The following is a 24,536-nucleotide window of genomic DNA, read 5'->3' as shown; positions in this document are numbered from 1 at the left end:
GATACCTTCTGGGTAGGTTGATATCTGTTGATATATTTTAAAACAAACAAACAAAAAGGTATTTTTGAAGGAGAAAAACATTCAAAACCTTTTTTTTGGATCTCAAAATGAAACTGACAAGGGTACAACCCCACAGCCGTTTTCTGGACAGCAAATACTTCAGGGCAGATCTTTGAAGGTGCCTGGTTGTTTGGCATAGGATTTGTGAGGAGCTGAAGTAAAGCCTCCATTACTGAGGTCCTAATTGTGTTCATTAACTGGAAGTTTTTGGACAATCTGTCAGAGTTTGATAAGATAAAGCTGGTGAATGGATGAAGACCGAGGGCCTCACTCCAGGCTGAGCACCTGATGGAGGTTCCCAGTCCTTTGCGTGCTTTCTCCTTCCTTATGGGAAGCCTCCCCCTCAGCTCAACCCCTGGAACCACAAGGCTGGAAGTCGTAGGCACAGGAATACCACGGCTTAAATAACCTGTGCACTTCTGGAATGGTGTTCTCTGTTGGCACGTACACGCTCAGCCCCTTCTTACCACACCTCACGGTGGTCACCGTCCTTCCAGCCACCCACAGCCCAACCGACGCCACTCTCTGCCCCCCCAAGACTCTCTGCCCCTGCTCGGCAGCTTAACGCGGAGGCACCCGACGCCTCCAAGCCTCCCCCAAAGGCCCGCGGGCTGCTCTGGCCGTGGGTGAAGCCGCAGCCCCCTCGGACGGGCACTCCGCAGCCCCCAGGGACGGCGGGCCCGGGCCGAGCCGAACCGGCGGGGCCGCCCGGGACTACATTTCCCAGCGTGCCGCGGGGCGGTGGCGCGGCCCCGCCCGTCTGTCAGCGGGAGGGAGCGCTGCAGGTTGATCGCCGCGGCTGCAGATGAGCGGAGCCCGCGCACGGGCGGGGGGGCGGCCGGGGCAGCGCCGCCGGGGCCGGGGCGGCGGCCGGCGCACTATGCGAGGCCGGGAGGATGGCGGTGGAAGGTAAGGGCTCCGCGGCCGCTGCCCGCCGCCCCCGGGGTCCCTCCCCTGTCTCCTCCCCCGGGCACTCACCTGCGCCGCGGCGGGGCTGGCCCGGCTCTGCGGAGAGGAGGGAGGGAGGGGGGAGCCGTGCCCGCCGGTGGGGCCCGAGGCGGCGGCGGAGCCGCTTTGCCTCCTGCTGCACCGGCCTCGCCCGTGGGGCGCCCGGCCGCCTCCCGCCACCTCCTCGGCCCGGACACTCCCGGCGCCGCGCCCGCCCCTCGGGCCAGGTGGCGCAGGGTCGGGCCGCCCGCCCGTGGGGGCCGGCGGAGGAGGCAGCGGGGGCGGCCCGCGCAGTCTGCGGCAGCCGGAGGCTTCAGTCCGGCAACTTCCCGGCGGGCCCGGAGGTGCCGCCTCTCCCGGCAGGGGCTGCAGACCTGCGCCGCCTCCCTCCGAAGTGGCCCCGGCGGCCCCGCTCGCCTCGGCGGGCTCCTTCCCCACCCCGCCGCCGGCCTCCCGCAGGAGCCGGGCGCCTCTGTCCCTCGGTGCCGCCTGAATCCCCGAAGTGCCCGAAGGCCGTGACTGATACCCGCGAAGCCCAAGCTGTCCCTGGCTGTCCTCCCGTGTGGGCGCAGAGCTGTCGGCGCCGGGGTGTACTCGGCCCCTCCTTCCCTCCGCAGGACACCGGAATCCCGGGGGCCGAGGTGCCCGGTCCTGGGAAGCCGCGACCTGGCGGGTGTGTGTGAGGTGCCGGCTCCAGGGGAACTGCCCGGTGACCGAGGCGGTGCTTACTAAGCTGGAAAGGTGCATGCCTTGCTGAGGTCTTCCAGTAGATGCTGGGCTCCTGCGGCAGTCCTGACATTGGCTGCTTGTTCCCTTTCCATGGGGCTTTCGGGAGGCTGGAGGAGAGGTGTGGAGTAGCAGACAAATCTGCTTTTCCTGCTGTCCGCTTCCAAAATTCAGTGGGTTTTCTAGCAGTTTAGAGTGAGACACTGAGAATCTTGGGGCTTATGTCTCGTCTTGCTTTCCTCTGTGCCGTGGGAAAGTTTTAGAAGTCCGCAGTATTGAAAAGCATCCATCTGACCCACTTCCTATGCTTAATTTGGGGTATGATGTGTTTTTTGGGGTACTCATCTTGAGTCTGCCTTGAGCTTTGTTTCTCAGATATGCTGAGTTCCATCAGACACTGCTTGCTTTATTGCTGAAAATCATGCTGAAGTTGTCTTTTGCTGAGTATCCCAGTGAGCAGTGGAAATGATAGCCCAGAAAAAACTTGGGATTACTGAAGTCAGTGGGCAGCTTAAGGTCTTTGACAACCAGTTTCCTAGACAAACTTGAGTAAAGGTAAATAAAATCACTATGACTCAAGAGGCATCTGTGTACATCCAAAGTTGTCCATCATAAGCCATAAGCCTCTCCATGAGTCAAACAGATTTCTTATTCACAGGCTGATTTACTGAATAGCAGTTTGGAAGACTGCAGTGATAAAAGAAAGAAGGTTGTGGACCTGAATAAAAGCATTGCTTCTTCATTGGCAAAAACTTAGCAACATGAGCTAGGTATGCGTGCCTGGTAGTGGGTAGGTAAGTAAATGAAAGGGACTGCCAGGCACCAGATGGCTCATATGCCAACAGCAACCTCTATTTCAGTGCCCTCTCTAATGTCATCCTCCTTTATTCACTTGAAGTCCTTCTCAGTCTGTTTGCTAGATATTTTCAGGTCTGTAATAATTCCTGTCATATCTGCAGTGCCTTCCATCTGAGAATCTCTAAAAGCTTTGTAAATATTAATGAAGGAAAGCTCTGCTAAGTCTTTGGGAAGCAGTGCCTTTCCCTCCTCCTGTGATGGGATTTTTTTTCTTTAACTCCTTCTTCCCATTTCCTTCCCCTGGGGTGTATCCCTGGTATGGTCTCTCAGAATAGACTTTCTTGTCTATGTGTTCTGCTTTCCTCTCATTTTTCAGTTTTTCTCCCTCAACTTTCTTGCCATTTGTAATTTTATTACCTTCACACAAGCACAACAAGTTAGCTTGTTCTTCAGCACAAGCAGCCAGGCAGCTGTGGCTACTTTGTGTAAGCATAGTGCATGCACATTTAAGGCCTCTCCTTATCCATGATTTTCTGTTGGAACTATGAGTCTTTGTGTGACAGTGCTTAAAAGCATGCTTTTAGATTAATGCCTCTTCTGCCATATTGGAAGCCCAGATGTGAGCCATGTTCTTTTCATGAACTTTGAATTTTGGCAGGTAACCTGTGGCATTACAGCTTCTGTTTGGGAAACTGAGAAGTTGCTTGTTCCTTTTGTCTCCCATCACCACAGTGTGCAGGTCCTACTCTAGTCTAAAGTTGCTGTTGAATCTTCTAAACTGGTGATTTTGTAGAAAACTTCCAGTTTGCTGTACTCCAAATGTCTTAAACTCAGGAAACATAAACTGCTGCTTTTTTTGTTTGTTTGTTTTCATTGGAAAAACGATGGGATTTTTTCTGCTTTGCTGCTTGGGATCTTGAGAACATAACCTGCTGTATGTCAGCTCTGGAAGCCTGGAAATAAGGAAGGCTTTGAAAACCTGGTCTGACCCTCCAGTCTCTGCAGCAATTGGCTGTGAGCTTGGCTATGGTTGGCTCCCTGGGTCTTCAGACCTTTCCATAGAATGTAACAAGGGTTCTGGATGGGTGGGCCACCTGGCTTCTTGTGTGGCTGGCTCTGGCAGGGAGTGGAGAGGTCCCTGGGACACAAGTGACCTATGGATGCTAGACCATGGCAGTTCCTGGCTGGAGCCAACATCCATTGCCCCACCAGCTCCACCATGGTTGTTTTTCTGTGGAAGCTGCCCTCTTGTCAGCCTCAGCCATGCACCCAGGACTTTGTTTCTCCTTTCAGAAATGCTTTGTGTGGCTCAAGTGAAAATATTTTGTAACTTATAGTTTGTGGACAGTCTCTAAAAATTTCATTATTTGAATACTGTCTTAGTAGGAGTGCTGGGCTTAAGTTATGCCAACAAATATCAGCAGTTTACTTCGGGAAAATACCCCAGATTTTTTTATTGGGATAGCTGACATCGACGTATTTGTAAATATGAAATAGGAGTTTGGAGGGTACTACAATTCCTTGCCAAATATATATCTGTATCTATCTATATACATACATACATATATGTGTATATATATATATATATATAAAATATATACCTGACCGTCCCAAAAGAGATTATGTGGACTGGGAGTTCCTTTGGGCTGTGCAGTACAGTGCTTCCTGACTGATGAAGGGATTGGTGTATGTATGGGGAAAGTAAGCTTGCATTCTTTAATAGGAACCCTTATAGATGGGAGCACTGCCAAGGTAAGTCTATTTTTAGACCTAACAGTTTTGACAATGTTCCTTTAAGTGCTTTTTTTCCCTCTAGTAAGAATGAAAGAACTAGGTCAGAGCCAGAAGAAAAAGCCTTTTGATCTCTGAAGCACTGTTCTCAAATTATTTTTTATTTTTATTTTTGCTCTTGTGCAGCAGAGGTAAAGGGAAAAAGAAATGGTGGTTTCTTCTCCTCCCAGTGTTAATGCACATGAAAGTGAGAGACTGACAGCACCCATCAAATAATGTATGTATGCAGGTAATCCCTCATAGTTCTGACCCTGCAGCTCTGACCTGTGGTGTCTTTAAGATTCCTGAGCAAAAAAAAGTGCTAATTGTATCATGGAGTTCTTTCATAGTAAGTGTTTAAGGAGGTTTGGTCTAACACCTTTCCTGCTGTGTACAGCCTTTGCAAAGTGCATACGTGTGTTTGTTGCTGTTCTCCTGAAGTTTATGTAAACTTACATCATCCTGTGGCTCTTCTGTAGTGGGTTCATGCTGTTGAGATCCTGGATCTACCTATGGGAGAATATTTTTTAGTAAGGAGTGGAGCCTCGATGACATAAAATGTCAGTGGCTCTGGTGTTACCCCTTGGTAATCTTCACGGCAACGAGAAACTTGAAGGAGGTTAGGACATTCTGGAGTTTAACTGCCACAAGACTGAAGTTATTTGCAGCTTGTAGCCAGCTTCTATCAAAGTGACCCTCTGAATTTCAGCAGTGAGTGGAAGGCCTACGGTGCCTGCCTAGCTTCAGCAGGTACTGAATGCTGCCATGTGTTTCCTCAGGGACTTGAGATACACAGAGCTCAGAGATGGGCTGCACCAGGAACATTAAAGGAACATACATCTGCCAGGAACATTAAAGCAAGTTCAGGGCCATCAGAAGGACAACTTTAAAGCAGGTTTCCTAACCAGCTTTAGGTATACCTAAAGCATAGGTATACATCATGCTGTTCCAGGGTGTGGCCAAATGTACAACTCTTTTGACAGGTATTCAGTTGTTGAACCTTGTCTTATTCCTGCACCCAGTCCAGGCTGAGACTGGATGTCTCCATATCTGAGTTTCCAGGGAACGTGATCTAATAGATGGGTTTTCAGCACACTTAATTGCCAGTGGAGCAAAGAAGTAATAAACCTTGTTGTTCAAAGATAGCATGTGCTCTTGTTTTTTCAGTAGCTCCCAGCCACTCCTTAGCTTGGGGGACTCAGACATGTGGCTCAGAAAGAACTACCAGCTGTAAGCAGGGCTGGGATGCACTTCTACCTCTCCAGTTGAAACTGTCACATCTGGTCATAGCAGAGCAGATGGACAAGCCCATTGGTGGAGCTGCACACAGGACAGATGGGAGTAAGACCTGAATTCCACCCTTTGGTCTTGGTACCAGTATGTTATTTAGTGGCTATTTAGTGCAAAAATGCATCAGCAGTTATGGGATTACAGATGGGAAGATAGGACTTCCATCCACATTCATGTGTCAGCCTTCTTTTTGGGCTGCAGCATCTATACCTTTTTTCTTGCTCAGCTATAGCACAACTTCAGAAGATGAGTCTTTCCTTATTACCACACTGCCACCACCATCCTGCCCCCTCCTTACCCCCCCAGCATGCATACAGCTTGGTGGCAGTGTGTGCTCCTCTGCTTTGAACTCCTGCTTGGAGCTTTTTTATCTAAGTTGCTACCTTTGAAAAAGTCGCAATTGATTGCATCTGTCTTTAACAAGGCAGATAGTCAATGATCCCTCTTCAAAGGTATAATGTAGCTACCTCAGGCTTGGAGTCTGTTTTGGACTGCAAGTTCTCCTTTCAAACAAGTACACTGTGCTCCTCAGGCATCCTGTACAGAGACTGAGCTGAAGTTCAGAAGGTGCATTTCACTGTAGGAATTGGAGACCTCAAAGTGAAGCAGTGGCAACAGAGAATATACCTGCACTGAAGTCTCTTTGGGTATATTCAGACTGAGTGGGAAGTGGATATGATTGCAGTTTATGGGGTCATTTTCCCCTCCCTGCTTTTAGAAATGAACCCATAGTAGGCAGTAATCAAGATACAGTGTGGATGTGTCACTGCATTTCCCTGGGAGAAAATTTGGTTGTAGGACATGAGTGTACCTGCAAACTTGTAAGTGCTTCCAAGGCAACCAATTTAGATACAATTCCATGAGTATTTGGCCTTAGCCTTTAAAATACTTGGAAGACTCAGAAGCTCAAGGAGGACATTGAATAATATAAATTGGCTGATTCAGTGCAATCAAATCCCATCGTAAGGATAAAATTTGTCAGGTGGTGGTGAAATATGGGTAAAGGGAAGGAATGGTGCTTTGAAAGTTCATGTGCTTTCTCCACCAAAGAGGGAAGGCAAGTGAGCAAATGACAAGAGTTAGACATCAGATGCAGTTCCTAACATAGTACTAGAAAGTACTGACAAAGCCTGTAGTAAAGTTGTAAGATCCCATGTTTACGGCTTAAATAGAAATTATAAAATAGAATTATTCATGAGAAGTTTCTGTTACATTTGGGTAGTTTTCTTGAGTTGGCCAAGCATGGGGGGGTGACATCCAAAGAGGCCATGTGGCCTCTCATTTACAGCTCAGTGTATGAGGCCAGGGAAGCTGTTTGGAGCCAGCTCTTGTGCTTCCCAGTGTTTGTTGTGTCACAAAGATTAAGGCAGGAGAGCAGCAGTGACAAGCCCAGAGTAAGGTGCTGCAGTCGGGTGGTGTCAGGGTTGCAGGTTGGTGCAGGCTGTTCAGCTGGAAACACTGGAGATGGTTCTGTCCAAAACATCCTCTGAGCAGCCTTGCTAGTGAGTGCACACCTGGGTATTTGAATAGCACCCTAAGTTTCTCTTTTGGCCAGTGGACTCTGGAGTGCTACAGAGATTGTAGAGCTGTTGGAGGGCTACTGCTCAGTGCATGGAGTATTGAGTTTCCAGGTTTCTGAGGGATACTGTGTTTATTTCTGGTGCCAACTTTCTCTGCTCTTCTGTCTGAGACAGCTTTACCCTCCCATGCCCTCCCATCTCTCGGGTTTATCTCTTTTAGTCCAAACTATATGATCTGTGAGGGCTCCCATTTCTGTGCATAAGAGATGCTTAGTGACTGGGACTGAGCAATCCTAATGTGGTTTATTTCTCATGGAAGCTGTTGCCTTTGCATATATACAGGTATTCACCCTTGCAGATTAAAAGTTGAACAACTCAGTCCTAAATTATTTGCTCAAAGTATGCACAGAATGTGGAGGTAGTAGTTCTGGAAGGTGCCAAAGGCAAAGGTGGAGAAAAGGGATAGAAAATGGAGTAATTTAAAACTTTTTTTTGAAACTGGCTGGTGGTAGTAAAAATGGCAAATTTGATTTCAGGAATTGTGAGGAAGAGTCCAGAACAAGGCATGAAAGGTCCTTGTTTCTGTCACTGCATATTGCTCTTGTATTTTGAATGCTCCCTGCAGTTTTGCTTGCCACACCCCCCAAAAAGGGACAGGACTGGAAAAAATACATGAAAGGGCAGTTGACTGGTCAGAGACTTGGCTGCTTCTCTGAGGGACAGTTACAAAGGTTCTGATTCTTTAGCTTGGAAAAGAGACTGTGGAGAGAATCCCTAGACATTAGTGAATGGTTTGGAGAAGGTGAAAAAGGAACTAGGTCACAAGGCAGAACAATGAAGCTGTAGGGTTTTGTGATTAAAATTAAAAAATAGTTTTTCATGTAGCATACAGTTCCCCAGGTGCAGTTTTCACCTTTAGGTCATTCCTAGCCCTCTGAAGAAGGATCAATTTATAAATATTTATGTTCCACTCATACTGTGTTTCCTTAAGGAGCTGGATAAAGGTAGACTTTTATTCTGACCCAGCCTGATCAGTGCTATGACAAAGTCTAGCTCATCTTATGTGCATCTAGAACAATTCCATTCACTGCAAGAGCTTGATTTGTGTCAAATAACTGAGAAGATAATAGAAGATAATTTGGTCAGGACAACCAGGAAACTCAGAAAGGAGATGGGGAATTGAGCACTGAGGTATAAAAATATTAACAGGCAGAGTTGTGATATATAAGATATCTATCTCTCTTTTTCTTTTTTTTTTTTTTTTCCTAGTAAATAAGAACTGATATTATTCTGTAAGAGGAACTGTCTGCTATATCAGGTCAGTAGGACTGGGAGGGAGGCACTAGGCTGCAGCAGTAGAAAGGTTGTCCTGGAAAATACCAATTCCCCACAGCAGGTAGGTTGGAAACTATTGTACTGACCTGCATAAACCAGGTGAAGTATGGTCTGACAAAGACCTTCAGGAGAGCCTGAAACAGATTAGATCTACAGATCTCACACTTAGAGGCTTCTGCCTGGGGTAGGTTGTATGTTCTCTCACCTTGGCATAGGGTGCTTTCTCTCTATGGAAGCATCCTGTGGCAGAAGAACTACAAAGAGAACGATAAGGGAGTTCCTGTCAGTAGCTGCATGTTCTCCATGCAGCATGTGCTAATCCTGGCAATAAGGAGCAGGTTCATTACTCAGAACAACAAGAATTCACCCCAATATGTGCTGCCCCTGGAAAAGGCAAGCAGGTGGGCCAGAGAAATGGACTTGGGCTGAAGTCAGCTCTGCATTCTCTGATGCTTGCAGGGAGTATGTGACTGAACAGGAAAAGGGTTTCCATATCATGTAAAATCTTGCTATTTTGTATGAAGAGTATGAAGTAAGAGTATGAAGAGCTCATACTCTTCAGCTGAACATTCAGATCATTAACTCTCTTCACACTGTCACTTATTTGCTCTCCTCTGTTCTGATTTTGTGGCTTTTTTTTTTTTTGTCCCCCAAGGGGGATTTTAGTCAAGTTGATTTGCATCTCTGCAAATAACCTAGTAAAAGCAAGAAAGAAACTTTTAATAATGGTGTTTCAGAAACAGAAAGAAAGAAAGAATTCTAATGTGTGTAAACAGAAGCTTTCTCCTGGATTTTCTTCAAGGAAAATAATAGGATACTCTCAGCTAACAGTTTGTTGCTACACAAATCATCTGTGATACTAGAGTGAGTAGGATTCCAGTGGTATGAGTAAGCAGTAGGATGTGAAGAATTTTACTGGGGGAAGGCAAAAAGGCATTTTCAAGCTCTTCAATTAGATGTGCAAGGGAAGGGGTAGCCTTAAACACTGCTAAAGAAAGTAACTTTTAGGCAGTTGAAAACCTAATGTAACAGCCACATTACAAACTAGTTATGCTAGTGAGAATGAATAAATATTCTTTTGCTTTTTGCTCACTCTGTACATCATTCATGGGGCAAGAAATAAAGCCTGGATCCACAGCTGAGTTGCAGGCAGTTCTGTGCTGCATGTTCAGCAGACACCAGCTTTTATGAGTAGGGAAAATGCAGAGATCTGTGCTGCGTGACTGGGACAGGGCACCTCTGATGTTGGAATAAAGACTTAACCTCTGTGTGTGTGTCTGACCCATTCTTTACATGCTGGATAGGCTCACTAGTGTTTAGAAAAGGTTTCTGATGTAATGCTGGGTGATTATAGCACTGAATAGTAGTGCCATTAGGACTTGAGATTAGGCATTCTTAGAAATATAAATTGTGGTGGAGTGTAATTAGCTAAGCAGTGATTGCAAGGCAAGTTTCTTCCAGGAATAGTGGAACTACTGAAGCCTTGTTTCTTCCCTAGGTTAGTTCTTTATTTTTTCTACTTTCTGTCCATATTCACTGTGCAGTCCTTGGAAGGCAGCAGTGGTGCCTGGTCTGGAATTTGCCCAAATCAGTTGGTGAGTGACTGTTACAGGGTATAGTGGATAATTTTCTTTCAGAGAGAACATTATTTTAGGTCACTTACTCTTTATCTACCCACTGATTTTTTACTTTTGTTTTTGTTTTTCATACTACTTCTGTAGCACCTGCTTTGATTTCAAATTTGTACATCTCAAAAACTCGAAAGTGACAGTTTCCTCACTTTTCAGGAGAATCTTCGTAGATTATCACACAAGCCTTCTTATTAGCAGAGGATAAAATTAGTTTTCAAAATAAGTGATTGTTTTGTACTCTAATCTACTGCTCAATTATACACTTATTAATGGGGAATGAGAAGATGCTTTGGAAATAATTTGACTGTCCAGTCACTGTACCTGTTTTTCATCATGAAATCCTGCTGCTGTTACAAAGGCAGAACTTGCATTGCTGAGGCTCCAAAATCTATCTAGTGAGAATGTGCAGTCTGTCTCCTGAAGAGCAAGTGTAGCAGAAACTGTCTTCTATGTTTACAGCATTTGCTAAAGTCTGACATAAGGGATGGCAAGTGGATATTTCCATATACAAAATAAGTACTTTCCAGTAGGAAAACTGTCAAAAATGCACAAGTAAATGTCTTAGCTGAACTTAAACTTAAGTTTATAAATATCTTGATTGGATGAAGGTCTTAAAGGGAAAACTTAACACATAAAAGATTTTCTTGTTCTGGGCTTAATGATTTTGTTCTGTAGACAGCTGAGGTGTCTGTCTTCTCTCAGCACAAGCAGGCAGCTCTCTGGAGGGACCTGATGGAACCTGTACTCAGTGCTGGTGAGGCCACACCTCGAGTACTGTGTCCAGTTCTGGGCCCCTCAGTTCAGGAAGGATATCAAGGTCCTGGAGCGGGTCCAAAGGAGGGCAACCAGGCTGGTGAAGGGACTCGAGCACAGATCCTATGAGGAGAGGCTGAGGGAGCTGGGGCTGTTCAGCCTGAAGAAGAGGAGGCTCAGGGGAGACCTCATCACTCTCTACAACTCCCTGAAAGGAGGTTGTAGCCAGGTGGGGGTTGGTCTCTTTTCCCAGGCAACCCTCAGCAAGACAAGAGGGCACAAGAGGTCTCAAGTTGTGCCGGGGGAGGTTTAGGTTGGACATTAGAAAGAATTTCTTTACTGAGAGGGTGATCAAGCATTGGAATGGGCTGCCCAGGGAAGTGGTGGATTCTCTGTCCCTGGAGATATTTAAAAAGAGACTGGATGTGGCACTCAGTGCCATGGTCTGGTAACTGCAGCGGGAGTGGATCAAGGGTTGGACTTGATGATCTCTGAGGTCCCTTCCAACCCAGCCAATTCTATGATTCTATGACCAGCAGTGTGCTGCTGTGTCTGCCAAGCCTTGGTGTCTGTGTCTGAGCTTTGAACTCAAAACCTAGAGGTAGAGCTCATCAGTAGCACTTACTTGTAAAGCACCCCACGGCTCAGCACTGGCTTTTGGCACAGCCTATTTGTAATTGCTTAATGCTGATTTTTGATGCTGACCAGCAGAAAGCAGATAGCTAGACACCTACAGTGCTTCAGCAAAATACTTTGGCACTTCAGCCTTAGAGGGGGTTTCTGGTAAATCAGTATTATCTGTCCTGAAGCAGAAAAGGTCCTTCCTGATTTTGTGGGCTTCTGTGAGAATGCTGCTAGTTTGGTGGTGTGTAGATAGGCAGATCTGAGAAACAAAGGGGGCAAAATCTTGAAGGTCAGCAGGCTGCCAGCAGTATTTACCAGCTGGCAACATAAGCAGCAGGTTAGGCTCATGGGATCTTAACTGCAGTTTCAGCTGGTCTGAAATGATGGGTTGGGGAAACTGCTGATTTACCTTAGCTGTAGATAGGACTGAATGGAAAAGTAATTCCTACAGGAAAAACTTTCTCAAAACTAGAAACTAATAGATGAGGCAGATGGACTCATCCATGGGAGTTACAGGAACTTATTACAAATTACTGTTGTATTTATTAGCTGGCTTTAATCTTGCTTTAGTATTGTAGAAGTGGTGACAACTGCTCAGGTAAGGCAATCTTTGAAACAATCCAGTTGTTTTCTAGGGATATTCAGAGTTACTAATGAAGTACAAGCTTCTGGGAATATGAGGAGGGCTTTGCAATGTGGGTCCTTTTTGCTTGTTCAGTCACTGTGAGCAGACATCTCAATCTGGAACAAGATCTTAATGCTCTCAATTTGAATGTCTTCCTGAATCTGACCAACCCAGTTAAAGCAGGTTGTGAATGACAGCCAGCAAGAAGCTCTAGGGATGCTGTTTCACTGCTTGGTATTGAAATGCAGAATCTGAATGTAGAAGTCTGACTGAAAGTGTTGACTGCAGAATTTGATGTAGTTGGAGATTTGGTTTGCCTTTGACCATGACAGGGATGGAAGGAAGAGGCTTAGTAAGAGCTGCTGTCCAAAGTTCTTGCAGGATCCCCTTTCCTGTAAATACCTGTTAAATCTTCATGAAGCCTTGAGATGACTGAAAAGGTCTTAGATTCTTTCTATGAGGTCCCTGCTATGTCTGACTGAGTTTGTTAATGTTCCAGCTGTACAGACTTCTGCTGTCATTTTCAACAATGTGGCATTTTATGGTGGAAGTAGCAAGTGGACCATATGGATTCACCTCCTAGCATTGTGCAGCTGTTTATAGCATGAATACATAAAATGGAGCTTGCATGCTTGCCAGTAGTTGACACATTAAAGTTTTCTAAGCATTATTAGAGTTTGATGTATCTCCTGTGCCTGCCTTTTGTCTCCAAATAGCAAAAGCTAGCATATGACTGTGATGCACACAGAACAGGGCAGATGAGTAAGAAGATGCTATTTTTACTCCATCGCTTTTTAGAATAGAACAATTGTTATTGCATGTAACTCAAGTACTTGCCAAATATGCTCTAATATAGCCTTAATTGATCTGCTTAAAATATAAGCAGCCAGCAGTATTCCCACTGAAACAAGCAGTTATGAAACATTTGACATGGTAGGCAGCAGAGAGCACAGAGGTAGCGACTGATCATTATTTGATGTGCTAAGTCTTGAGCCTACGGATGGAGAGGCAAAGAGCTTCCACCTGCCCATGCAAAACTTTGGATGTGTCAAGGCTGTGTTTAGAAGGGTACCTTCAGACTTTTTTCATGACAGGATTTACAGAGGACCCTCCAGTAAAATGCAAGCCTTGCCCTCAGTACCACTAACTTACCATGGCACTTGGTGACCTGTGTCCCACTCAGTGTGCTCAGACAAGCTGTCTCTTGGGTGCTTGCCATATGGGAGGCAGCGTGTATGGGAGGAAGGTTGGGAGGAAGGTAGCAAGGGGAACATTCACCATTCCCTGGGAGCTCTCCTTTTGAACTGCATAAACATGGCATAAGGGATCTGCATGGGCACAGAGCTTAGCTCACACATACCAGCTTCTGCAGGGCAATTTTGTTGCTCTGTCTACTTGGACAGGACTTGGGTTTGTGTTCTAGCAAGTGGAAAAATACACTGTGTATTGCATTATTTGTTCTTCCCTAGTTTTTTAGGACAGATGTCCTTTTTTCATTTTGAGTGCTCCACTTACTGCTTTCTTGCAGAGAAGTACAAAAGCACTTAATTACCTTTGTTTTAAATAGTAGTTTGTTTCATAAATGTAATCTGTGGATCTGTGTTACTGTGTCTGTCAGCATCATTCAGCATGTGCTTGTTGCTGTGGAGTCAGAGCTGTACAGAATATCCACCTTCCCTCTTCAAATGAAAACAAGTTCCCACCACAAAAAGGTTTCAGTCCAAGTTAACTGACAAGTGTTGGGGATCATGAGGGGAGACACAGTGTTAATCAACTGTTAAGTGGGGTTAAACAGCGAAAAGAGAATTAAAGTTCTCTGAAACTGGATGTAGAGTTGTATTAGTGAGACTCATTGATGATACATAAATATTGAGATTTCATGTAAGAATATTTGCAGGTGGCCAAGAACGCCAGCAACATCCTGATTGTATCAGGAATAGTGTGGCCAGGAGGAGAAGGGAAGTGATTGTGCCCCTGCCTTTGGCACTGGTGAGGCTGCATCTCAAGTACTGCCTTCAGATCTGGGCCCTCCACTACAAGAAATACTTTGAGCTGCTGGGGAAGCTGCTACAAGTTCATAGAAGGGCAACCAAGTTAGTGAAGGATCTGGAGAACAAGTTTTATGAGGAGAGGCTGATGGAATTGGGGATGTTTAGTTTGGAGAAGAGAAGACCTTATCGCTCTCTTCACCTACCTGAGAGGACGTTGTAGGGAGGTGGATGCTCTACTCCTCTCTCAAATAAATAATGAGAGAATGAGAAGAGGTGGCTTGAAGTTGCACGACGGGAGGTGACTGGATATTAGATAATTAGATATTAAACTTGATATTAGGAAGAATTTCTTTACTGAGAGGTTAGATGTTGGAATGGACTGCACAGGGAGGTGGTGGTGCAGTTCCCCATCCCTGGATGTATTTAAAAACTGTGTAGATGAGGGACTTCAGGACATACTTTAGTGGACAAGGTGATAGAGATATTATTATATATTTTTTGTTTATTTTAATGTGGGGGGTGGTGGCAGTTGAATGTGGTCATCTTAGAGGTCTTTTCCAACAGTGACAATTCTGTGATTCTGTAATATTGGATGAGATTCTATTTTAAAATCTAATGTGACGTTTGATGAGGCTCTGAGCAACCTGATCTACTGAGGGTGTCCCTTCTTACTGCAGGGGATTGGACTATCTTTAGAGGTCCCTTCCAACCTGTACTATTTTGTTATTTTCTGATACTACAGGTACTAGGCTGATACTTTTAGCTAGTTTGGAGGGCAGGGTTTGGGGTCTTGATGGACTTTCAAAGTCTGGGAATAATGAGGTGGATTTAATTTGGCGGAGTGAAGAGGTGCTGAGTCAGTGGGGATACTGTCACAGCAGTGGTGTGGGAAAATGATCCGAATGCAGAGGGTGGAATGAGCATTACCCAATACCAGCATAACGTGAAGTAAGAGCCTGAACAAGTATTTTGGCAAGAAACTATTCATCTGTCTGTAGACTTTTTTCCCCAAAAATGCCACTAAATATTGAAAAATAGTTAAGAGGAATCAGCCTTAGCTGACTATTCACAACAGTTGGGTTGTGATAAAGTTGGTGATTTGTGATTAATTTGTAAGACTCTTTTTCTTAGGCTCAGTTCTACAAGACTTTAACCCTGGGTGCTGTCAGCTCCTCAGCCCCTTTAGTTTTGCATAGTTGATCCTTAGTTTAGTGCTGGTCTTACCTTGGTCAAATGATGTAAGGTGCTGATTTAAGAAGATAATATGTTATTTCTGACCAATTCTTGACCTCTCTTCCTGCTTTTAACAAATCTTGAAAGGGAGCAAATACAGTTTGTATTGATGTTTAAAAGGACACAAGAGCTCCACCTGCATCTGCCATGAAGATGGAAGTGTAAGTATTTCTGTGTGGTAACAGGAAAGAAGATCCACACAAGCACATACTCTTTCCTTCCTACCCTCCGTGTAGCTGAGTTGTAGGCAGTACTATGGAAAAACAATAGAGCTGGCTACATGAGATAGGCTCATGACAGAGAGATGAGCCTGGCCACATGACTGAGGTACCTTTTTTCCTCCTGTCCTTCAGTCTGCTTTCTCCCCACACCCTTTTTCTTCCTTGAGGAACAGATTCAGTCCAAATGTTTGGTAGGCTGAGACTGATGTGGGGGTGAAGGAAAGACATGAACTCTTTCCTTCTCCATCTGCCCTAGGAAATGGAACAGCTGTTTCAGTTCCCCCTCCCTCCCAATATCAGCAACTTTGGAAAAGTCCTGAGGTAGCCTATGTTTCTTTTAACCAGTCACCACTTTTCAATTAAAAAAAAGTACTGAGCATGTATATAATCACAAGCAGCCTCTCCAATTTTTTCTCTCTTTTGTATCCTGAAGAAGGATTGTATTACATTATATAAACAGCACTGACGTTTGTTACTCCTGAAAAAATCATGGCCTAAGAGTCAAGCAGCATCTTGCCATGTGATTTGTGGGTTTTTTTTTTTAAGCCATCCAGGTGATGCTTATGCTATCATGTAACAGAAATCTTGATAATTTGTTCCCTGTAATGCATGGTAAATCAATGCTGTAGCCCAGAAGGCTTTCCTCATCCATCCCCTACCAACCTTCTCCCTGATCTGTATTGTCTGGGGGTACTGGGAAGGGAGGAGTTGCAATCCTCAGGGAGTTTGCTGCTGGCAGCATCCTTTCTGGCAGTTAAGTCCCGCTGTGCCTTGTGCTTTCCCTCTATCAAGCACTGGAAGGGGTTTGACAGCCAAAACGTTTCTGAATGCTGCTGAGGTGTGTTAGCATTTCAAAGATTCATGTGGGAGTCTTACTCAGCTAGGCAAGATACTTGCAGAAGATAAAGGAATTTGGATGGCCCACGTTCCACAGCAGTCTCTCACTGCTAATTCCAGCCCTTGCTGGAGCAGGATTCACTGGGAGGACTTTTGCATATTGGTTAGGATGACTCCCATTTTTTGTGAAGGAGAAAGTCAGTTTTGCTACTAACAAAACAGTTTCCATCCTCTTTGTGCTGCGAAAAGGTCTGTCTTGGTGGATCACGTACATCTTTCCTGTGGTCTGGCAGATAAGCAAAGTAGTCAATAGTGATTACTTGTTTCTTTCAGGTAGTCTGTCTAGAGGTAGTCTATCTAGAGGAGATAATGATAGGTGGATATGATTTAAAAAAAAAAAAAAAAAAAAAAAAAAAGATTTAAAAAAAAAGTATTTATTTTGGGGGGGGGGTATTTTAAGACATGGTGCCGTAAGTATAAACAACAAACTAGTATGTTTTTGAAACCTCCCATGGAAACTTAAAAGCCCCAAAGACTCACTTCATCATAATAGCTTGGCAGGTTCTGGATACCTCCCCATAATGGCTGTACAGCCAGAGCAAATGAAGCCTGTTAGCTTCACTACAGAAATAAAAAGGATTTTGCATTTTCTCTGACACAGAAAGAGGTCCTGCAAGGGAAAAAAAAAATCAAGTTCAAGTTCCATTACAGTCTTGAAGCCATGACAAAACTAAATTCTAGGCATGGGTAGGTATGGAGTGTGCCTAGAAACAAAGGACTAAAAAGTTATGGAGATGCCTCCACTAACATTATTTTGGTTTATGTATTTATGTTTTGGATTGACTCGGTGTTGTGGCTGAGAAAACCTGTAGAAGGAAAGGAGTAACTTGAAAACAGTTACCTGATTTTTACTCTTTACCAGTAAAAGGCAATGCCAGAAGGATTTTGCATCACAAGTGGTTTGGTCAGTCAACCTACAAAATTGGTTTGAACAAGAGAAGAGCGAGATTTGCAAGTAGAAAAGCTGCAGCTGTAATGAGGGAAGGGCTCCTTGGAGTTGGTTTGGGAAATCATAGAATTGGCTGGGTTGGAAGGGACCTCAGAGATCATCAAGTCCAACCCTTGATCCACTCCCGCTGCAGTTACCAGACCATGGCACTGAGTGCCACATCCAGTCTCTTTTTAAATATCTCCAGGGACAGAGAATCCACCACTTCCCAGGGCAGCCCATTCCAATGCCTGATCACCCTCTCAGTAAAGAAATTCTTTCTAATGTCCAACCTAAACCTCCCCTGGCACAACTTGAGACCTCTTGTGCCCTCTTGTCTTGCTGAGGGTTGCCTGGGAAAAGAGACCAACCCCCACCTGGCTACAACCTCCTTTCAGGGAGTTGTAGAGAGTGATGAGGTCTCCTCTGAGCCTCCTCTTCTCCAGGCTGAACACCCCCAGCTCCCTCAGCCTCTCCTTATAGGATCTGTGCTCGAGTCCCTTCACCAGCCTGGTTGCCCTCCTTTGGACCTGCTCCAGGACCTCGATATCCTTCCTGAACTGAGGGGCCCAGAACTGGACACAGGACTCGAGGTGTGGCCTCACCAGGGCTGAGTACAGGATGTTGGTGTAGGGGAAGTTGGCACCATTAATTAGGAGTAGTGCTAGAAGTAGTGCAGCTATCCAGGAGCATGAATGCACAAATCAGATACTTGCATGAAGGGGAAGTTGCCTTAGGATCCACACATCTTAACATTTTTACACATGCCAAGAAGTTTGTTAAGGTCGCTCTCTATGTGAGTGTTGGAACTGTGAAATTTCAGACAGAAAATTGAACTAGTAGTAGTTCTAAATATGCATTTCTGTGGTATGGTTTTCACTTGTTTTAGTTTTTCCTCTGGCTGTTTTCCTCATTTTGCTTTCATTAGTCCACACCTCATTATATGCTCCTAGAGAGTACATCCCACTTGCTTGTTAGGATGTTGTAGGTGGTAATTTGCAGTGGTGCAAAGTGCTGAAGGAGAGATAATCAGCTGGGGAAGTCATCACTCTGTGCAGAGACAAACTTGTTGTACACAGCTTACTTATCCCACATTGTTTAAGACCTAGAATATTGTAGTAGTTGAAAATGTAAGAGAAAACTTTAACTTGCTTGCCTAGGAAAAAAAATTTGGCTTTATGATAAATACATGGGATATATACTTTCCTACCCTTGTAAAAGCTGAGTCCTGGACACTGTAGTGAATCCAGCAGAGCACAGTTGAGCACAATAGCCTGCACTAAATAGCCTTCTATAGTGCTGTGTTGCCTCTCATTTTCTGTCCCAAATATCTTGCCCTGAATCAACGTCAGGGTACAGGGATTCTTTTGCCATGATCTGACACAGCTGTGATTACCCCATGGCACTTGTGCACACTTTGTGATACATGTTTATACCCCACTGGATTCTTCTTTCCTAAGCAGTGTTTTCTCTTTCTTGATTTTTTTTTTCAGCTATCCATTGCAATCTGAATCCAAATGGTATTGATCACCCTGTCCCTGCAGAAGGTATTAATCTGCAACTTGAAGGTGAAGGAGTTGAGTCATCCTCTGTTAAGAACACCAGTACTCCAAAAGGACCTGAGGCAAAAGAGACACCCAAGAGACAACAAGTGGAACCAGAAATATCTAAGGTAGGTAGGACTGCATTATTGTTTTGAGGAGTCTTAAAGAATCCAGGCTTCTTGAAGACCTGGCTACTGATTAAGAAGCACATGCAAATGTGCAAAAGTAGCAGTCTGAGGAAGTGGGTGTTACAGAAGCAAGGTATTGCCGTGGAGTTTTATACCACGCATATCTTGTACATTGCAATATCCTACTTTTTTTTTTTTTTTCTGGTTGAAAATAATTGAAATAATGCAATTATGCTTTTTCAAGCACTGTGGAGGTTTCTTTCCCAAATGACTTGGGTAACAACCAGAATGGGAGTCAATGTTTTCCTTGACTGTTTTTTGTTCGCTTGTTTATTTTTTTCCTGAGGCAGGTATAGGAAAAGAAGGGTGCTACACATATATGAATACATGAATTTTTATATAGCAATCTGAGTTTAATAGCTTTTTAACTAATTTTATGCAAAATTTGAGATCAGTTCTTCTATATACTTCAGTCGTGAATTTCTAAAGACAAATGAAGTGTCTGCTCTCATTCATAAGCTGCTGTTTCTTGTGTGTAGCAGACATGACTACCAAATGCAGATAAATGTGTTTGCTCCAGACACTTTGGTTTTAGAATAAAATTTTTTTTATATCTAATATGTTTTAAACTAGAATGAAAAATAAAATAATGTTTAAAAAAAAATTAAGAAAGATTCTTTAAAATCCTTATCAGTTGATAAGGATTTTGATCTTTAAAGATCTAAAACCAGGGTTTTGGGGGTGATTTCTGCAGAGTTGAAAACTGAACTTTTATTGAATCTGAGATTTTTGGGAGCTAACAGAGCACATAAAATGAGGTGGGTTTTTTTGTTGTTTTTTCTTTTTTTTTAGAGGCCCCCAAGTGGCAGTAACAATTAATTCCATGACTGAGGAAGTGAGAGCATTTCCTACTGTCATCCCCTGTCATCCCTGCTATAAATCTAACAAACAATATACACACAATTGTGATGCCTTTCAATTTTAGAATAAAATAGCATTAAATTTGTTGAACAGTTGCCTTGGCAATAAAGAATTCATGTGAACTCTTAATTCTTATTTTTATCCAAAATGTTTAGCTTTAAATTACTACAACTGACACTCATTTCATCCTATCTTAAGTCATTGAACTAGATCCAGTATAGGCTGGCACTGATAAATGCTTTGTGGCCAGTTATCCAGCAAGGTGCTGATTTCACTTGAACCCTTGAAGAATAGGTTTGTGTTTATTGCTATGAATCATCTGTTTGGTAACAAGACCACCAGATTTTGAATGGGCTTTGAGTCAAAGCTCATCTAATGATGCATTTCAACGTCACCAGATGAAAATCTGTTCTGTATTGAAAGCTAAAGGTGAATGCTAAGCTCAGAGATCTTACAAGCTTGGGCATGAAGAAGCCAAATGACACAATTGACCTTCCAGCTGAAAATGGGCTCATGCAGTTGACACAGAACACAGGCAGATCAAGCTTGTCTTTGCTTGCAAAAGGCTCATTGTAGTTGAAAAACAGGATGAAATACCTTGGTGATTTAATGTAATGGAGCTTGTTTCCTTGTTTCCACTCTATGAAGTGTACTTGTTGGACTGATGAATAGAAAATAATTTATAAGGCTGTCCCTGCTGAAGATAGGTGGGGAAGAGGGGAGGTGTAGTGCTCTTTAAGTAGTGAAATCAACTATTGGTTTCCTAAGTCTGATTACAGTATCTTTGTTTTTAAATTTGAAGCATGCTCAACTTCAGAAATAAACCAAGTACTGAACAAACAAAAACTTGCTTGCTTGATGGAATAAGCTTAGCATAACAGTATCAAGTTAATGAAGTGACAGTTTTTCTGAACGTATTCCTGCCTTTTCAGTAACTCTGGTTTTTATGTGTTGTGTTAACTTAGTGACATTTTCTCTCTGGATTCATATGGCACATAGACTGAGGAGGACTGCCTGGCCTGCTCTGCCTTAAATTTAAAAATCTTACTGCTTTATCCTCAGATGTGAATATAGACTTGGGGTTGTTAACTTTTGTGGCTTTAAGAGCTGAATTAAGCTGTTATGAAACATTATCCATGCAATCATATTTATACAGTGGAAAGATGAGTGGGAATCAAAGGAAAGTATTGTAAATAAAATGTGCACAGATCCATTTGTTTCCTCATTGCTCCGTTGTTTTTGAAAAAGGTTTCTTTTGCAGATGCATATATTCAAATAGTATTAGCACATACCTCCTATCCACAGTACTACAACTTATAGATTTGAAGATCCTTCATATGCAGATACTATAAAGTAAATAGGGCAGCACAAGTGTTTGTTTTTATATTTGGGATGCAGACAGGAGAAAGTGTAGCAAATGAAGGATCACTTGTTTAGAAGCTCCTGATGAGTATGGAATCTAATTTTTGTATAATTTAATGGAAAATGGAACAGGAATCTTGTCTCCCTCAGCTGGTTCCCTAAGGAACCACCTTGTTATAAATGTGAGCAAGTCCACAAAAAGGCCCAGTTTATTCATATTTGTACTTGTAGGCACAATCCAGTGAGACTTAGATAATATACAGGATATAATGCAAGCTAAGGAAATTATAGAAAGTGTAAAAATACTTAACTTTTATGTTTTATATATGTATTTTAAAGAGTATTTATGTACATCAACATACGTACTTTCATGGTCACTCACTGATTTTTCAGTATTAATGGTATATTAAAAAATACAGGCAGCTTGGTGGACCCTTTTACAGAGCAAAAAAGTTCATTAGAGAAAGCAAGAATGTTTTCTAATATGCATTTTTAAAATGTGTATTGTTTTTTAACACCCTCTACATCTAACCTCTGTTGTGTATGTTTTCTGTAATTCTTATATTTTTTTCACTAAAATGGTACTTCTGGCTCTTATGTCAGGTTTGTTTGGGTTTAATATCATAGTTATATCTAGATAAACATGACTAGAACAGAACTCTAGAATTCTGTTAAAAAAATTTTAGAAGTTTTACTGTACTTCTGGAGTCTGGTACTTCCCTGTGTATAGGCTGCAACAGAAGGCAACTTTTATGACAAGATTAATCACTTACAGAAGTTTTAACTTTTATCAAGGCTTCCTAAAAGCTGCACTCATACAACCACTGTAAGCATGAGACCCAAACTGGCTTTGCCACTTATTAGAAGAGGATTATTTATTCAGGAAAGTTTGATTCCTAAGTAAAGTGTGCATATCTGGTGACGCCCTTTGTCTACACTTTTTGTGGTAGCACCAATAGCAAATAATAAAAGCTTTTTCAAGATAGTCACAGTTAGACTTTTTATCTAGCATTTGCAATGGCAGTTTTCTTATCTTACTCAGAGACAAATTAGCAGTTTAAAATGTTACTAAGACAATGAAGAGAAACTGTTAGACCTGAGAACCTTCTTTTTCTTGCCTTCTGTTGATCCATATTCTGTCTATATAGACACTGGTAGACTATAGCTTTTGTTGCAGTTTAGCTCAGTTCTTTTGGTTACTTCTTGTTTTCTTAAAAAAAATTACATTGAACAACACTGTGAGGGGCTGACTGAATTCGGTAACAAGAAGATGAGAATTTATCTTGGATTATTGAATCCAGTTCAGGACTGATTAAGATGGAAGCAGCTCCTTTGGCTTCCTGGAGAGTTCTCTGCTCAGGAAAATTTTTGGTGTGTGTCAAGTGTTGGATGAAATGTCCAGGCACAGAAGAGTGAGCTGTCTGGGTAATAACAGTCTCATTGAATTATTCTTAAAAATGTAAGTGTTTTGTCAGTTATAAAAATTAAAAAAAAAAAAAAAAAAGTCCTTTAACTATTCTCTCATTAGAGTTGGTGTTTGTGGGGGTCTTTTTGTTTGGTTTTTTTTTTTTTTTTTGTGCAACTGCTTGAGAAACAATGGCCACTGAACTGAGACAATGAGGTTTTACCATTTCGCTTTGTCTTCCAACTGTCCCCCTCCTGTGAAACTTGTGGTGGACATAGGATATGTAGAGAAGAACCCAGATTGGACTGGCTGAAGTTAAAAAATGTTTTGCCTGTCAAAATGAGGTTCAAAATAGCCCCAGCTGGGCTGTCCCACTCCTCCAGGATTTGCTTTAAAATAGTGTGGGAGGGTCTTTGAATTGCTGACCACTACATGTATCCCAGTGGAGGTGCAAAGCCTGTGTAGCAAAATGTTACTGTACTGACAGAAAGTTAGCTTTTCTTAGTTGATTATCGTAGGGAAGTAGTGAACGGATTACCAGTGTCCACATCAGATCACCGTGATGAAAACCAATAGATACATTAATGATTTGGATGAGGGGATTGAGTGTGCCCTCAGTAAATCTGCAGATGACACCAAACTAGGTGGCTGCGTCGATCTGCTGGAGGGTAGGGAAGCCTTACAGCAGGACGTAGGTTGGACCAATGGGCCAAGGTTAATTGTAGGAGATTTAACAAGGCCAAATGCCAGGTCTTGCACCTGGGTCATAACAACCCCATGGTAAGCTACAGACTTGGGGAAGTGTGGTTAAAAAGCTGTAAGTTGGAAAGGGACCTGAGGGTATTGGTTGACAGCCGACATAATATGAGTCAGCAGAGTGCACAAGAAGGCCAGTGGAATCCTGGCTTGTATTAGGAACACTGTGGCCATCAGGAATAGGGAGGTGACTGTCCCTCTGTACTCGGCTCTGGTGAGGCTGCATCTTGAGTACTGTGTTCAGTTCTGGGCACCTCACTATAGGAGGGACATGGAAGTGCAGGAGAGTGTCCAGAGAAGGGCAACGAAGCTCATGAAGGGCCTGGAGCACGAGTCCTGAGAGGAGTGGCTGGGGAGCTGGGGGTGTTTGGTCTGGAGAAGAGGAGGCTGAGAGGAGACCTTATTGCTCTCTTCAGCTACCTCAAGGGAGGTTGGAGTGAGGAGGGAAAAAGCCTCTTCTCCTTAGTAAACTGTGAAAGGACCAGAGGAAATGGAGGGAAGCTGTGCCAGGGGAGATTTAGGCTGGATGTTAGGAAATATTTTTTCACTGAGAGGGTTGTCAGGCATTGGAATGGCCTGACCAGGACAGTGGTGGAGTCACTATCCCTGGAGGCATTTAAAAGGCTTTTGGACCTGGTCCTTGGGGACAAAGTTTAGCAGTTAATTTATGGTGTTGGTCAAAGGCTGGACTGGATGATCCTGGAGGTCTCTTCCGACCTAAAACATTCTGTGATTCTGTGAGTGTGATTTATTTATTTATTTATTTGATTATTTATTTATTTTCTTTCTCCATTCTTTGACTGCAATAGTGACAAATCACCACTTATTGCGTTGGATCATTGTTATGACTAGGAAAAAACAGGTATAAAATAGGTATAGAATCTTGAGTGTACAGTATGTTTGAGGTGGATTTTAAAACATTTTAATATCCAATGAAATAGCTACGTCAGGGCAATCTGCCTTTCTCATGTCTCATTCTGCAATTATTAGTAATACACAATAGAGTGATCACTTCTATCTTCATTTTTAATAGACTTTTGCTTTCATATGTTGCATAGTTATAAGTAATG

At 43.3% G+C, this 24,536-nt stretch overlaps 1 protein-coding gene across 5 annotated transcripts in view; it reads left to right on the top strand.

The window, feature by feature from the left end:
• The first annotated feature begins 817 nt into the window (after positions 1–817).
• Positions 818–24,536, top strand: part of SAMD12 (sterile alpha motif domain containing 12) — a 169,377-nt gene continuing 145,658 nt past the window's right edge. For all 5 annotated transcript variants that reach the window (XM_071738252.1, XM_071738250.1, XM_071738249.1 and 2 more), the window contains exons 1-2: positions 818–969; positions 18,844–19,022. In XM_071738252.1, the coding sequence (XP_071594353.1) occupies positions 957–969; positions 18,844–19,022 (192 nt within the window). In that variant the 5' untranslated portion in view covers positions 818–956. The remainder of the gene's footprint in view (positions 970–18,843; positions 19,023–24,536) is intronic.

The sequence above is a fragment of the Heliangelus exortis genome, chromosome 2 (genome assembly GCF_036169615.1).
Source record: "Heliangelus exortis chromosome 2, bHelExo1.hap1, whole genome shotgun sequence".
In the NCBI taxonomy this organism is placed as follows: Eukaryota; Metazoa; Chordata; class Aves; order Apodiformes; family Trochilidae; genus Heliangelus; species Heliangelus exortis.
This window is presented reverse-complemented; position numbering and strand designations above follow the sequence as displayed.